Here is a 14,133-nt window from a genome sequence, read left to right as displayed (position 1 = left end):
GATGTCCCCTGTCGAAAGCTAATAGGTACCAAGGCAAAAGTACCAAAAGACCACCATTGTCACAAAATAAGTATTCAATGACTTTACAGGTAGCGGTGAAGGGAATTTTAATTTTTCCTGCACAGAATGCATCATTCAGCCTGGTTTTCACAGCTCAATTACTCAGAGTTAGCTGTTTCACCATGTGTTTTTATGCATTTATGGATTAGATTAGACTTACAGTGTGGAAACAGGCCCTTCGGCCCAACAAGTCCACACCGACCCGCCGAAGCGAAACCCACCCATACCCCTACATTTACCCCTTACCTAACACTACGGGCAATTTAGCATGGCCAATTCACCTGACCTGCACATCTTTGGACTGTGGGAGGAAACCGGAGCACCCGGAGGAAACCCACGCAGACACGGGGAGAATGTGCAAACTCCACACAGTCAGTCACCTGAGTCGGGAATTGAACCCGGGTCTGAGGTGCTGTGAGGCAGCAGTGCTAACCACTGTGCCACCGTGCCGCCCAAAAGCACAGGACTGTGCTTCTAGCATGGTTCAGGTCAATATTGCAAGTCCCAATAATCCCCCTATGTTAAAATAAATAATGCTAACATATGGCTTTGTTCTTTGGTTGAGACAGTTAAATTTACAACTCACCAACCAGAAGTTGTGGTACAGGTTATTTTAATCCTCAAATATAGGTATGTTTTGTTCAGGTGAGAAATCACTTCTTATATCATTAGTTTATTTAAGGCTGAGATCAATCTATATTTGGACCCCAAGAGAATCTGGGGAAATTGGGGCTGTCCAGGTAGTTGCATTGAGGATAAGTGATGATTTTATTAAATGGTGGGGCAGGATTGTCGAGCTGTAAGGCTTCCTCCTGCTCCTAACTCATCAGGTCTTAAAATGCTTAATGATTAATCCATTTGCAGCAAGTAAGCTAGCCATTCAAACACTAACAGGCTGCCTCATCTTAAGAATGATTCTATTTTTAACCAGAGCTGGAAACCTGGCATATGAAAGGAGATGAAAAGTGCTGGTACTTTTAGATACATAGTAGGGCGGCATGGTGGCTCACTGGTTAACACTGCTGCCTCACAGGGATCCCTAGGGACCCTGCTCGATTCCACCATCCTTTCTGTGTCAGTGTGCGTTTCCTCCAGGCGCTCCGGTTTCCTCCCACAGCCCAAAAATATGCAGGTGGTGAAGTGGATTGTCCATGCTAAATTGCCAATAGTGTTCAGGGATGTATAGGTTAGTCATGGGAAATGTAGGGTTACAGGGAAAGGGTATAGGGAATGAGTCTGGGTGGGATGCTCTTCACAGGATCGGTGTGGAATTGTTGAGCTGAATGGCCTGTTTCTTTTTACAGCACTGCTCCTGAGCCAGGAGGAGCTGGACTAGCTCCTTTCTGACTCTTAAAAAGCTCCCAGTACACAGCTGACTCATCCACCACCATCTCTCTCCAGCCTCCTGAGACCTTCAGCCTAGTCTAGCTTCTATCTCAGGATTGGCCACGTGACTTGTCAATCAGGCTGGCTGCGCAGACAGAAGAGTGTATGGGAAATTTATTTATTAAAAAAAGAGAAGATACCTTGCAGTTTTGAACTGAAGGATATTCCAAAAACTGATTTGAATTAAAAATTGAGAAGGAAAAAGAATGACAATGTTTCTATAGAGTAGAAGATGCTGCAGTCTATGATACAGCTGTGAAGAAAGCACACGCTACTACTGAGATTGAACATTTCATCAGGATAGATGTGGGTTCCCACTCAATTTCACATTCTCTCCCTTTCCAATGATAAGCAATCTGTTGTGTTCAAACGGTTGAGAATCAGCAATTACCTCCAATCTATATTTCCAGTTAAGTCTGAATTAATGAGCTGAGAATGAAATCTTTACAAATATCAAGCTTATTCACCCTTTTTCTTTAACAATGCCACCTCTAGATTCATTTAAACTTACCCAGACTTCCAGTCCTTCAGGCCTGTGGTTTGAAGAATAGCTAAGCAACTATGAAAAGACAAGAAAAATGAATCACGATAACAAGCTTAGGTTTGCATTATAACATCTCAAAAGAAATGGTTTGTAGTATTTCATTTTGAAATCACTGTTAATGTAAACAAACACAGCTCTCCTGTGTTATACAAGCTCCAGCAATCGATAGGAGTCCTTGAATCTGTCTTGAGGAGGTATAAATGCAGCAGAATGCTCAGCCCTCAAACTAAGGCCACATCTATTTGTTCAGACAGCTCTTAAACATTGCACTTGAAGGGTAACGTCTTCAAACACTGCAGCTCTCCCTCAACTTTGCATTGTAAATACTGTGATCAATTCCTATTGCCAAGTTTGCGTGTTAACCTAGTGTGTCACCAACTCAGCATAGTTGGCACTTGACACTAACGTGAAATGTTAGAGTGTATCACTTGGGATTTTCAAATTTTTCTTGCTAATCTTGGTGCAGAGATGACAAAAAAATTACTTCCAGCTTGGGCAGAGTTTGGAGGTGGATGGGCGAGAGCAAGAGAGACTAAATCCTCAGTGTCTGGTTCTTTGTTCAAGTAACCTGTCTTTTATGGGCAAGGCTTCACAGCAAGTCCTGGGAGTCTATTTAATGGCCTAGTCAAACAGGACATGCATATTTTCTAGGAGGGATCACTGGATAGCCACATACAGTCAGCCCGATTCTCCTCCTGCTCTCCTTTCTAAGCCAATTTGAATGTCTTTACTGTCACCTATCTCTCTAAATGATCTCATATTGGCAACTCTCTCAGTTTGCGAATGATCCAGCTTAGAGACTATCCTGCTTTCTGTCAGTGCCATTGCTTGTTGTCAATATGTAGGGCTGCATGTTCACAATCTAACTTGACCGAACCTGCTTTTGACACAGTTTGCAGATGAGGCTGAAGGCAGATCTTCAAAATTTAAAAAAAAAACAATTGCCTCTTCTGACTAAGCAGAATGCTTATAAAACTTGCTCGTACATACTTTCACCAAGGGGTAGTTCCCATGGTGTCTCACTATTCCATTACAGTTTTGGCAGAAGTTCCACTTAAATGGGGAGGTAAGGCTTACAGTAACTGTAACATTTGCTACAGTATCAACTGTGCAATGGGAACACCCCCATAAAAATTTACTCCCTCGGTTCGGTTTAAGAAGATGTATTTCTACAGATTCCATTTAGCTGCCATAAATTACATTCTGGCTCATACAGGTGAAAATTGAAGCAGCAACAAGGAAAGCTACATCTTGCACAGGACTAAAGCTTGCAGAATACAGCTGCTTCAGAATCACATCTACTGCATGAGCTCACTTTTTTTTGTCTTCAGCCGCAGTCTGAGAGAGAGATCTGGAAATCAAGAGTGACAATATCACTACATACTTAGGCAGTGATAGAGAATGGATGAAGATATTAACTTCTTTCATATTATTGTTTATCATCTTCATTAGTAATATATTGATTACTCACCCAAATCTGAAGTAAACTCTCACTTACTTTTCAGTGAATCTTTTAAATCTTATTTTACAGTTATGAATCTTAAAGTGAACTTAGCCTGCACAACTACCTTTAAAAACTTAACAACTTTTTAACAAAAATGATTTCATAACTAAATGTTCAAAGCAGTTTTCAGTTTAAAATGTTACAGCCTCAAAAGAGATTTTGATTTTACCTCTCTTTAGTAAGTGATATATTGGGTGTAATAAGCAGTATCCCATATCTGCAAGAAGAAAATTACAAATTAAGACTATGCATTTCACTACATTATACATACAGCTTTTGGACATCTTGTTTTGATGCCTAATTTCAATATATGATTTTCAAATTAAAAATCTTGCTTTTTAAGTCAAACTGTAAGATCCTATTCATTACAACTTCAAACATTTACAAAAATGCTGTACCTCCTCCCCTCCACCACCAGCTGCTTCAGCCTTACTCCTGATTTCTCGAAGTCTTTCTTGCAAAGCCTTCCCATTACCATGCTTTTGGACATGCTTTTCTACTGACATCTTTCTCTCATCTTGCTCTCGGGATGTTTACCACCTTAAGTGAAAGCTGTTGTACCTTTCTGCAAATTCCTTAAAGAATGGTCTCCACGAATATCCATCTTTACGAATTCGGATGGTTTCCAATAATCCATTATATCGTAGCTAAAATGAAGTGAAACCAATGTAGATGAGACAAAAAGTAATTACAATGAAGATTCATGATATGTAACTACAACTATTTGGAAACTTGAGCTTCAGGCTTGATTTGTATTTCCCTATTATGTGTGTTAAGGAAGGGAGATGTGGTTTTAGTTCTATGTTAGATTTGTTCTGAATGCTGTCATGGTATTTGAAGATTCCCGGAATATTCATTACACATGAGGGTTTCCAGCCTTGGAGTGGTGTTTTAGGTGAACAATTCTGTGCATCAGAAACAAAGATAGAAAAAGAACTACTGTGGCCTAGCAACTGGGTGCCCTCCCAGGAGCTATTAATGCATGGTCAGTAAAAGCAACAAAAGCCTGGTAATTTAGCTTTTTTTTAAGAAATGAAAAGTCTTGAGTGGCTTCAAAGAAAACTCCAGAAGCAAAGAACTGCTGAAAGTGGAGGATATGAAAATAAACAACAAAAGAAAGACAAGTTTGCTCTTAAACCATTTCAAAATAAATGAGAAGAAATCTTTAGAGAACAATTAGTCATGCAAACAGAACAAGAAATTTTAAATGGAGACAGGCTGACTCTTCACTAAGGTTCAAGATCCTGTAAGATTGAAGCTGGGGCAAAAAGGGGGAGTCTTTATTTCTGGCTTTTGTATTAAGATTACTTCAAATAGTTCTTTTACCGTACAAAATAGTTCCTTTAATTTTTCTTATGTAATAAACTTGGATATTCTTTTGTTAAAAGTGCATTGACGGTATATAATAAATATGTTCAGTGATTGACCACCAAGGTCGATAAGTAAAAAAAACCTGAAACTTGCGATCTATCAAATCACTAGGATCTGACTTGTCCAGTACTACCTGCAATTGGGATTATAACACAACCACCAACGCAAAAATATTACATAAAAACAAACTGCTTTTTCATTTACCATGCAAGGAAAATATAATAAAAAGGAGAGAGAAATTAAGATAGAAGTGTTTACGACAGGTATTAGATAGAAAATACAATCAAGAACCAAACTGAATATAGAAAATTCAGAAGGTGGGTAAAAAAATGCAAGCAAAGAGGAATTATGAAAAAAGAGACAGCAACTAACAGAAAAGGAAACTCCGAAGTCCTCTAAAGGCATATGCGTAGTAAAAGAAAAAGAAAAGCCCAAACTAGGCATCAAAAAGGGGGAATACCACATGGAACCAAAGGGTATGCCTTAAATTACTTAATACTTTGCATCTGTTTTCAGGAAGCAGATGCTACCCAGCTCATGGTGACAAGGGGAAACAGAGTCTCCAGAAAGATTCAAATTTGATAAAGAAGTCATCTTTTAAGAGCTGTCAGTATTTAAGTTTGATAAGGCATTGGGTCTGGACGAGATGCATCCAAGGATATTGAAGGACATGAATGGGAATTTTGAAGGCACTGACTAGAATTATTATTTTCCTTAGACTCAGGGATGGGGCCAGAAGAATGGAGAATTGCATATGTCCTCCTTCGAAAAAAGCAAGTAAGTGGTGTAGCTATTACTGACCAGTCAGTTTAACTTCAGCAATGGGGAAACTTGGAGAAACAGTAATGGGAGATAGCACCAATTTGTTCAAACGATTAGTGCCAATAAAAGGACAGCCAACACAGATTTCTGAAGAGAAATTGTATCCAACTAACTTGGAGTTGTTTGAAGAGGTAACACAGAAAATTGATTAGGGCGATGCTGTTGATGTGGAGTAGATGGACTAAAGACACTGGACGTAATATCACACCACAGATCTGTGAGCAAATTTAGAGCTCATGAAATAAAGAGCCAGTAGCAACATCGATACAAAATTGACTGAATAATAAAAATCAAAGAATGAAGATAAATGGCTATTTGTTTGGACTGGAGGAAGCTGCATCATGCAATTCCCCAAGGAACTTTTCCTCATTTATCAATGATTTAGATTGTGATGTGCAGGGGGACAATTTCAAAGTTTGCCCCTGATACAAAACTGGTAAGCACTGTAAACCATGGGCAGGACAATGTAAAACTTCAAACAGACATTGGGAAGTTAGTGGAGTGAGTGTATTTGTGTGAGTTGAAGTTCAATGCAGAGAAGTGGAGGCAATGCATTTTGATAGAAAGAACATGGAGAGAATAATAAATAAAGGTGTTAACTTAAAAGGGTGCATATGAGCAGGGAAACCTCAAAGCTTATGTCTTAAAAGGTGACAGAATAGGTGGAGTGTGCAGTTAATAAAGCATACAGTGACTCCAGACCCACAGCAACATAGTTGCCTGTTAACTACCCTCTGGGCAGTTAGCGGTGAACAATATTTGCTGGCTTAGCCAATGGTGCCCATATACAATGCAAGAATAGAAAAAAATTGTTATCACCCTAAATATCTATCTATAGCAAAATCCTAACTTTCTGAAGATTTGTAGTGATTTGTGGTACCAGGATCAGTGTGGAACAAGTGATGCAGGTATGATCGATCATGGATACACATCACCAGCTCAAGAAATAAACTGACCTTGATCTATAACTTCTCGCCCATAAACTAAAGGCTGCAAGACTCACCTGATCCATGAAAAGTTTACTGTCCAGATGATCAGGCAACTTATTGATGTTTGGCTTGACACAGCGAATGAAATGTGGGTTTGCTGCAAACATTTTCTCCATCAGCACTGCTAAAGAATGCTTGAAAACAAAAGCAATAGAACAATATGCAGGTCAGTTTTTCAACTCAAACAATATGTTGGGGTTTCAACATCACATTTGGTTTTTTACACAAAAATATTTGGAATAGTTTTTGTCAATACAGACTCGATGGACCAGAGGACCATTGTAATTACCATCAAGTAAAGGAGTTGGGCCATCAGGTTGAGGCTGTACAGGACATTGGTTAGGCTACTTTTGGACTACTGATTTCATTTCTGGTCTCTCTGCTGTAGTTGTGAAAATTAAAGGGATTCAGAAAAGATTTACAAGGATGTTGCCAGGGTTGGAGGGTTTGAGCTATAGGGAGATGCTGAATAGGCTGGGGCGGTTTTCCCTGGAGCGGAGATGGAGAGGTGACCTTATGGAAGTTTATAAAATCATGAGGGGCATGAAGTTATAAATCGCACAACACCAGGTTATAGTCCAACAGTTGTTGTGTGATCGTTGTCGTGTTGTGTGACAGTTCAATTCCAGCACCTCCAAATCATGAGGGACATGGATAGGGTAAATAGCCAAAGTCTTTTCCCCAGGGTAGATAAGTCCAAAACTAGAGGGCATAGACTTAAGGGGAGGGAGAAAGATTTAAAGGGACCCGAGGGGCAACTTTATCATGCAGAAGGTGGTGAGTGTATGAAATGAGCTGCCAGAGGAAGTGGTGGGAGCTGGTACAAATACAACATTTAAAATGCATCTGGATAGGTATATGAATAGTAAGGGTTTAGAGGGGTGTAAAATGGGACTAGATTATTGCAGGACATCTGGTCAGCATGGACAAATTGGACTGAAGGATCTGTTTCTGTGCTGTACAGCTCTATGACTCTTTTGTATTGTATGATTCTATGATATATCTAAATGTTGATAAAGAGTGCACTGGAGAAGCAACATATTCAACTTCTTTTTAAAAATAAGTACTTTTACTGAGCATGTGCTGCAAGGTGAAATTTTCCAGTTAACAGAACTGGAACCCGATTTAAAATCCAAAACATTTTGAGATATAAATTCTTTAGGCCATATACTTTCCCTTTATTGGGCAGCACTTGGGGGCAGTGCCAGGGATGGCGCAGATGTGGGGTGTACTCCAGGTGAGGGACTTGGTTGCTGCCCTGGGAGTGGCTGGGCGGTGATGCAGCTGGTCAGGCTGATAGGTTGTGACCTTTTTCATTGGAATGTGGGAGTATGAGAGATGATCTTACAGCAGTTTATGAAATCAGGAGGGGCATCGATAGAGTTAATGGTAGGTGTCTTTTCCCTAGAATGGGGAATTTCAAGTCTCGGTGGCATATGTTTTCAGGTGAAGGGAGAGAGATTTAATTACACAGGGTGTAAACTTGTGGAATGAACTTCCTGTGGAAATGGTGGATGTGGGTACAATTACGATGTTTAAAAGACCCTTAGATAAGTACATGAATAGGAAAGGCTTGGTGGGATATGGGCCAAGCACAGATAAGTGGGATTAGTTTTGTTTGGGATTGTGTTTGGCATGGACTGGTTAGACCGAAGTGTTTGTATCTGTGCTGTATGACTCTAAGACTCTAATTGCACTACCATCTTGCTCATCTTGAGTCAGTGAATCACACTTTTTTTCTGCCTTCAAAGTGTTGAAAGATCTGGCCCAATGCTGTCTTACATGGAAATAGTTGACCATTTTAAAGTTGGCCTGTTGATCTGTTTGTGAGCCAAATGAACCATTATCGGATTCGCCAGGATCACAAGTGGCCTGGAGGCCTGACACAGTTACGATAATAGCAGTAGAGCTGAGGGTCAAGGGATTCAAATTGAAAGCAACGGTGAAAAGAGGCAAAGCCGACCTAAGAAGTGTTTTTAAGCTCGTGACAAGAATCTGGATGGTCTCCCTCCAAGCTGTAACTGTTCACAATTCTCTGATTTTGAAGTGACCACATTAAAAACTGAGTATGCAAAAACTGTCATCTTCAAATGAATCAGTTTCCTTAAGGACCACAATAAATTAATCACATTATTAGACAGTTCTCTGCAATGGAAGATTGTACAGCATTATAGAGAGAATGTGGGAGAATGGAACAAAGCTAATTGCTCATTGAGGGGGAGGACAGAGTGGGCTGAATTGCGTTCTTCCGTGCTAAACTAATGCTGCGATCCTGTGGTTACCCCTACACTGTAGACACCTCGCAGTCTTATTTGATGGAGACTTCAGACGTGCATGTATTTCTCACATTCAGTAGAAAGCCTCAACTTTCAATAAACTTGTCAAAATCTTTCTTCTAATTATTGCACATATCAATGATCTAAGTTGCACCTTCAACCAACATGGGGTTGCAACACGCAGACTTCTGTTGCTGACTTTCACTGATGCTAACTAGAACCTGCAATGACCTTTAAGCCAAAGAAACCAATATTGTAGGATTTAGGAGTGCTGTAGAGGGGTCTGCACGTTGACAGAAAGGAAACTGTACCAAGTGAATAAACCCGACCAACTCGGCCAGACGTTTCCTGCAGAGTATTGTGCAATAGATCAGCATCCTGAATAATTTCCCCTCAAAGACTAGGAATTCAAACACAAACTTATTTTGGTAAGTTGGTAACTAATGGATAGAATTAAACATTGATGCATACTCTGAACTGTGCTCCAACAGATTGTTTCCTGGTGCTGTTAAAGTTGTCTTCTGTTTTCTGTACCGGAAAAACAAAGGATGCACAAATTAGTCTCAAATCAGGGCTGATTAAATACAGTAAACATTTCTTCGCATACTGTCTAGTATTTTAGAAAGTCTAACTAAATACAGATGATGAAACTTCAAAAGTAGCTACCTGGCTGTAAAGCACTTTGAAAGAGCCACAGCATTACCAAAAGTGGCTTTATGGTAAGCAAAGTTTAGTATTTTTCACTTCCTGCTCACTTAGTTTTAGGTTTGGAATGTAAAGCTTGGTATTGATTTTGTTGCCTCAGATTTTTAACCAACATTGCTGTCTTCCTTTCTGTATACATGTGCTGTTTTTCACCTTGTTCTAATGGTTCATCTTGCTGCAATTTGCATCGCAGTCATGAAAATAACTCAATTGGAGCGCAAATATCAGCTTGTCCCAAATTGCACCTCCATGCCTTGACAAACTGTTTTTCCTCCTGCTTTCCACATGACATGCACCAAACACACACACACTAAACCAATCCAGAGCAATACTGTTCAATTTTGAACACAATACTTCAAAAAACCAAAGATAAATATGGTTTGAATGCCTACCCTTGAAAATCTGTACAACCCCCAGGCTTTAAATTGTTAATGTGTGCATTTAGGGACCTGGATTTTTAAAAAAAATTCGCTCCAGGATTTGAATACCACTGGCTGGTCAGTCTCATGGTTAGCTCATGGCCAGTGCCATCGAAGCAGGCAGCATGCGGTCTCCTCATTTAAATCAGTGCAACATTGAGCAGTGTGTGATCCATGCTGCTGGCTGCCAAAATGCACAACAATGGTTCCAACACTCTGCATGGTCAGTAAGTAAGGCTGTTTGCTTGCCCCTCTTACATGGGAGTTGCATTCATTCACCGAAACTACTGCTGACTGTCTGCAGTGGAAAAGGCTGTAAGAAGGACAACAAATGGAGCGAGAGAGGGTGGACATTGTAGATCACAGTGACCTTTATCCAGGGGGTCACAGGAAGAGAGAAGTGAAAAACGCCCATGTGAGTGGTCAAGTTTAGAGTATGCATCTTCAAAAGATATCTTCTAACCAATAACCTTGCATGCTTCTCAGAGAATCACACTTCACTAGCCACTCAGCAACAGGCCAGAGATGTGCCTGCTAGGGGCTAATATACAGACGTGCCAGCTCATTCTTTCAATGCTACCAACCCCTTACCCATTGCTCACAGACTCCACATCTTCCAGTTATTCAGCTGTGCCAGGCACACTAAGATGCTCATTTCTGTTATGTGAGTCTCTCTCTCTCTCTTCTCTCTTCCCCCCACCCATATGCAAAACAACATGGTCCATGACCACAAACAACAGAGCATCAGTTCAGGGGGAAAGCTACAACTCAAATCATTCAAACCTGCTGTGGAAATGATGCCACTATCATCAAGGCTGGTGTATCCAGGAGGTTGCATTCTAGCCTTATGGTCCTTCTCAAACCCCACTTCGCTCTGAACCTGCTGACAGGCACAAGGTACAAAGCCTACATGGTCAGACCATGGGTCGGTTACTTTCCAATCTCTCCCTTTTCCCTCACCTCTACCTCTTTCTGAATGTTTGTTTTCAGATATCTAAGCATTTCCCTGTGGGTCCAGAAGGCAGATAAGAACTCCATCTAATCTTCAACTAAGAAGCACCGACACGGATCTGTCTTGAACGCTTCGCTGTCCTCCTCTGCTTCATGAAGTTGTGTCTATGTTTTGGAGACCCTCTCCAGGGAGTATTAGACAACTCCCCTTCACCCCAGTCCAGATGGTCTCAGGCAACCTCCACAATGCACCACAATGTTCTGGAGGTAACGAGGCTCCCAATGCACACACATTGCCCTCTAATGGTCAGTTGGTAGAGATCGATCATGAGTCACATGCATAAACCATCCCTCATCTCCAACACCACAACCTGGTTCTTCCAAATCGCCCGAAAATAGTAGAAACAGCTCATTCTGTCAGGATGAAAGCACTGTAGCTGCTGCAAGGATAGTGGGCATTTACTGACACAATATTTCAGACACAGTTGAGTTTCAACTATAGCTAGTTGGAACCCTTTTGTAGAACATAGAACGTAGAACATCACATGCCCTTTGGCTCCTAATGTTGTGCCGACCTGTGAAATGAATCTGACGCTGAGCTAACCTACACCATTCCATTATTATCCATATGTATGTACAATGCCCTCTGGTGAGTCCACTACTGTTGTAGGCAGGCCCTTCCACACCCTTACTATGCCTCGTCATAATCTATCACCCCTCAATTTAAAGCTATGCCCCCTTTGTGCTAGCATTCACCATCCAAGGAAAAAGGCTCTCACTGTTCACCCAATCTAACCCTCTGATCATCATAGGTCTCAATTAAGTCACCTCTCAACCTTCTTCTAACGAAAACCGCCTCAGTTCCCTCAGCCTTTCCTCTTAAGACAGTGCTTCCATACCAAGCAACATCCTAGCAAATCTCCTGTGAAGCCTTTCCAAAGCTTCCACATCCTTCCTATAATGTGGTGATCAGAACTGTACAGAATACTCCAGGTATGGCCTTACCAATATATTGTACAGCTGAAACATGACCCGATGGCTCTGAAACTCAATCCCCCTACCTATAAACACCAACATACCATATGCCTTCTTAACAACCCTATCAGTCTGGGTGGCAACTTTCAGGGATTTATGCACCTGAACACATATCTCTCTGTTCATCTACACTGCCAAGAATTTTACCATTAGCCCAGTACTCTGCATTCCTGTTACTTCTTCCGAAGTGAACTACCTTACACTTTTCTGCATTAAGCTCCAATATGATATTGATACATTTCCATAGCGCGCACGCGCGCACACACACACACATTTGCTGTAGAGAATCGGTATCCTTGGCTCACAAAGAAGTCAGTTTGCAGTAAGATCACTTACTCTGATACCATTCTGCAAAAAGTCTTAGAATAACTTACTTTTGGTCTTTGCTGAGCCATTAAGGTTCCTGTTCTTGAGACTGTAGCTAGAACGGTTAAAAAAAAAGGTGTCAGTGCCATTAAAATTAACTGGAAAAATAATTATTCACATACAAACAGTGAAAACAAATTTATTTTCCAGGATAATACATTTTCTGTTTTGCTCTTTCCTCCTTTTATTTTTCTCCTTTCCTGGTATTTCAGGCTATGCCTAGCTGGTTTACACCGTGAAATTTCCCTCCAACATCTCTGACACACAGATCTTCCCACAAATAACACACTGGAGCTCAGCAGGGGCTGGGGATGGCAAGCTCCATGCTGTATTCTGCAGTGCTGTGTCAAAGTGATTCAATTTAACATGTTTTTGTGAATCTCACAAACTTCCAGATTCAGCTATTCCCGTGCTCTCCTGGCTGGACTTTCAATCCTCTATATCTCCCCACCAATAAATTTCAGCTGATTCAATGCCCAGTCCTGTCATGTCCTTGTTGCCCTCCACAGGCTTTGTATTTTGCTAATGCTTCAAAATTTACACAGGAACAGGGGTAGCCATTCAGTTCCTTGAACCTGTTCTACCGTTCAATCATCCCATTCATGGCTGATCCAATGGCCTAACTTCATACCTGCATTTAATCTATATTCTGTAATACCTTTGCTTGTCAAAAATTAATCTACCTCAAATTTAAAACAAACAACTGAAGAGAGAGAGTGTTTCAAACATCTGCTACCCTCTGCATAGTAGTGTTTCCTGACATCTCTGTTGAATGGCCTGGTCCTAATTCTTAGACTATGCCCCCACTTCTAGAATAAAGTGAGGACTGCAGATGCTGGAGAGGAGAGGTGAAAAATGTGTTGCTGGAAAAGTGCAGCAGGTCAGGCAGCATCCAAGGAGCAGGCGAATCAATGTTTTGGGCATGAGCCCTTCTTCAGGAATGAGGAAGGTGTGCCAAGCAGGCTAAGATAAAAAGGTAGGGAGGAGGGACTTGGGGGAGGGGCATTGAGAATGGGATAGGTAGAAGGAGGTTAAGGTGAGGGTGATAGGCCGGAGAGGGGGTGGGGGCGGAGAGGTCGGGAAGAAGATTGCAGGTCAAGAAGACGGTGCTGAGTCCAAGGGTTGGGACTGAGATAAGGTGGGGGGAGGGGAAATGAGGAAGCTGGAGAAATCTGCATTCATCCCTTGTGGTTGGAGGGTTCCTAGGCAGAAGATGAGGCGCTCTTCCTCCAGGTGTCGTCTTGCCATGGTCTGGCAACGGAGGTGGCCAAGGACCTGCATGTCCTTGGTGGAGTGAGAGGGGGAGTTAAAGTGTTCAGCCACAAGGCGGTTGGGTTGGTTGGTGCGGGTGGCCCAGAGGTGTTCTCTGAAACGTTCCGCAAGTAGGTGGCCTGTCTCTCCAATGTAGAGGAGGCCACATCGGATGCAGTAAATGATGTGTGTGGAGGTGCAGGTGAATTTGTGATGGATATGGAAGGATCCCTTGGGGCCTTGGAAGGATGTAAGGTTGGGGGGGGGGGGGGGGGGGGAGGGGTGTGGGCGCAACTTCTGCATTTCTTGCGGTTGCAGGGGAAGGTGCCGGGAGAGGAGGTTGGGTTGGTGGGGGGTGTGGAACTGACAAGGGAGTCGCGGAGGGAGTGGTGCCTTCTAGAATCCCACCTTCGGAAATAGTTTATCTTTATTTACACAGTCTTTTCCTGTTAAC

The 14,133-nt window shown here is 41.7% G+C and overlaps 1 protein-coding gene across 2 annotated transcripts in view; it reads right to left on the bottom strand.

Moving 5' to 3' along the window:
* The window catches only part of LOC132805805 (myosin-IIIb), a 179,185-nt gene that overhangs the window by 38,476 nt on the left and 126,576 nt on the right, over nucleotides 1-14,133 (bottom strand). Inside the window, exons 16-22 of one of the 2 annotated variants that reach the window (XM_060821122.1) lie at nucleotides 12,437-12,483; nucleotides 9,424-9,480; nucleotides 6,691-6,810; nucleotides 4,056-4,141; nucleotides 3,664-3,711; nucleotides 3,306-3,341; nucleotides 1,958-2,005 (exon numbers count right to left, since the gene is read on the bottom strand). In XM_060821122.1, coding sequence (XP_060677105.1) covers nucleotides 1,958-2,005; nucleotides 3,306-3,341; nucleotides 3,664-3,711; nucleotides 4,056-4,141; nucleotides 6,691-6,810; nucleotides 9,424-9,480; nucleotides 12,437-12,483 — 442 coding nt within the window. The remainder of the gene's footprint in view (nucleotides 1-1,957; nucleotides 2,006-3,305; nucleotides 3,342-3,663; nucleotides 3,712-4,055; nucleotides 4,142-6,690; nucleotides 6,811-9,423; nucleotides 9,481-12,436; nucleotides 12,484-14,133) is intronic. The other variant, XM_060821195.1, reaches the window with a different exon arrangement.

The sequence above is a fragment of the Hemiscyllium ocellatum genome, chromosome 1, assembly GCF_020745735.1.
Source record: "Hemiscyllium ocellatum isolate sHemOce1 chromosome 1, sHemOce1.pat.X.cur, whole genome shotgun sequence".
NCBI classification, from domain to species: domain Eukaryota; kingdom Metazoa; phylum Chordata; class Chondrichthyes; order Orectolobiformes; family Hemiscylliidae; genus Hemiscyllium; species Hemiscyllium ocellatum.
Note: the sequence above shows the minus strand (reverse complement) of the source record. Positions and strands in the feature narration are given on the sequence as shown.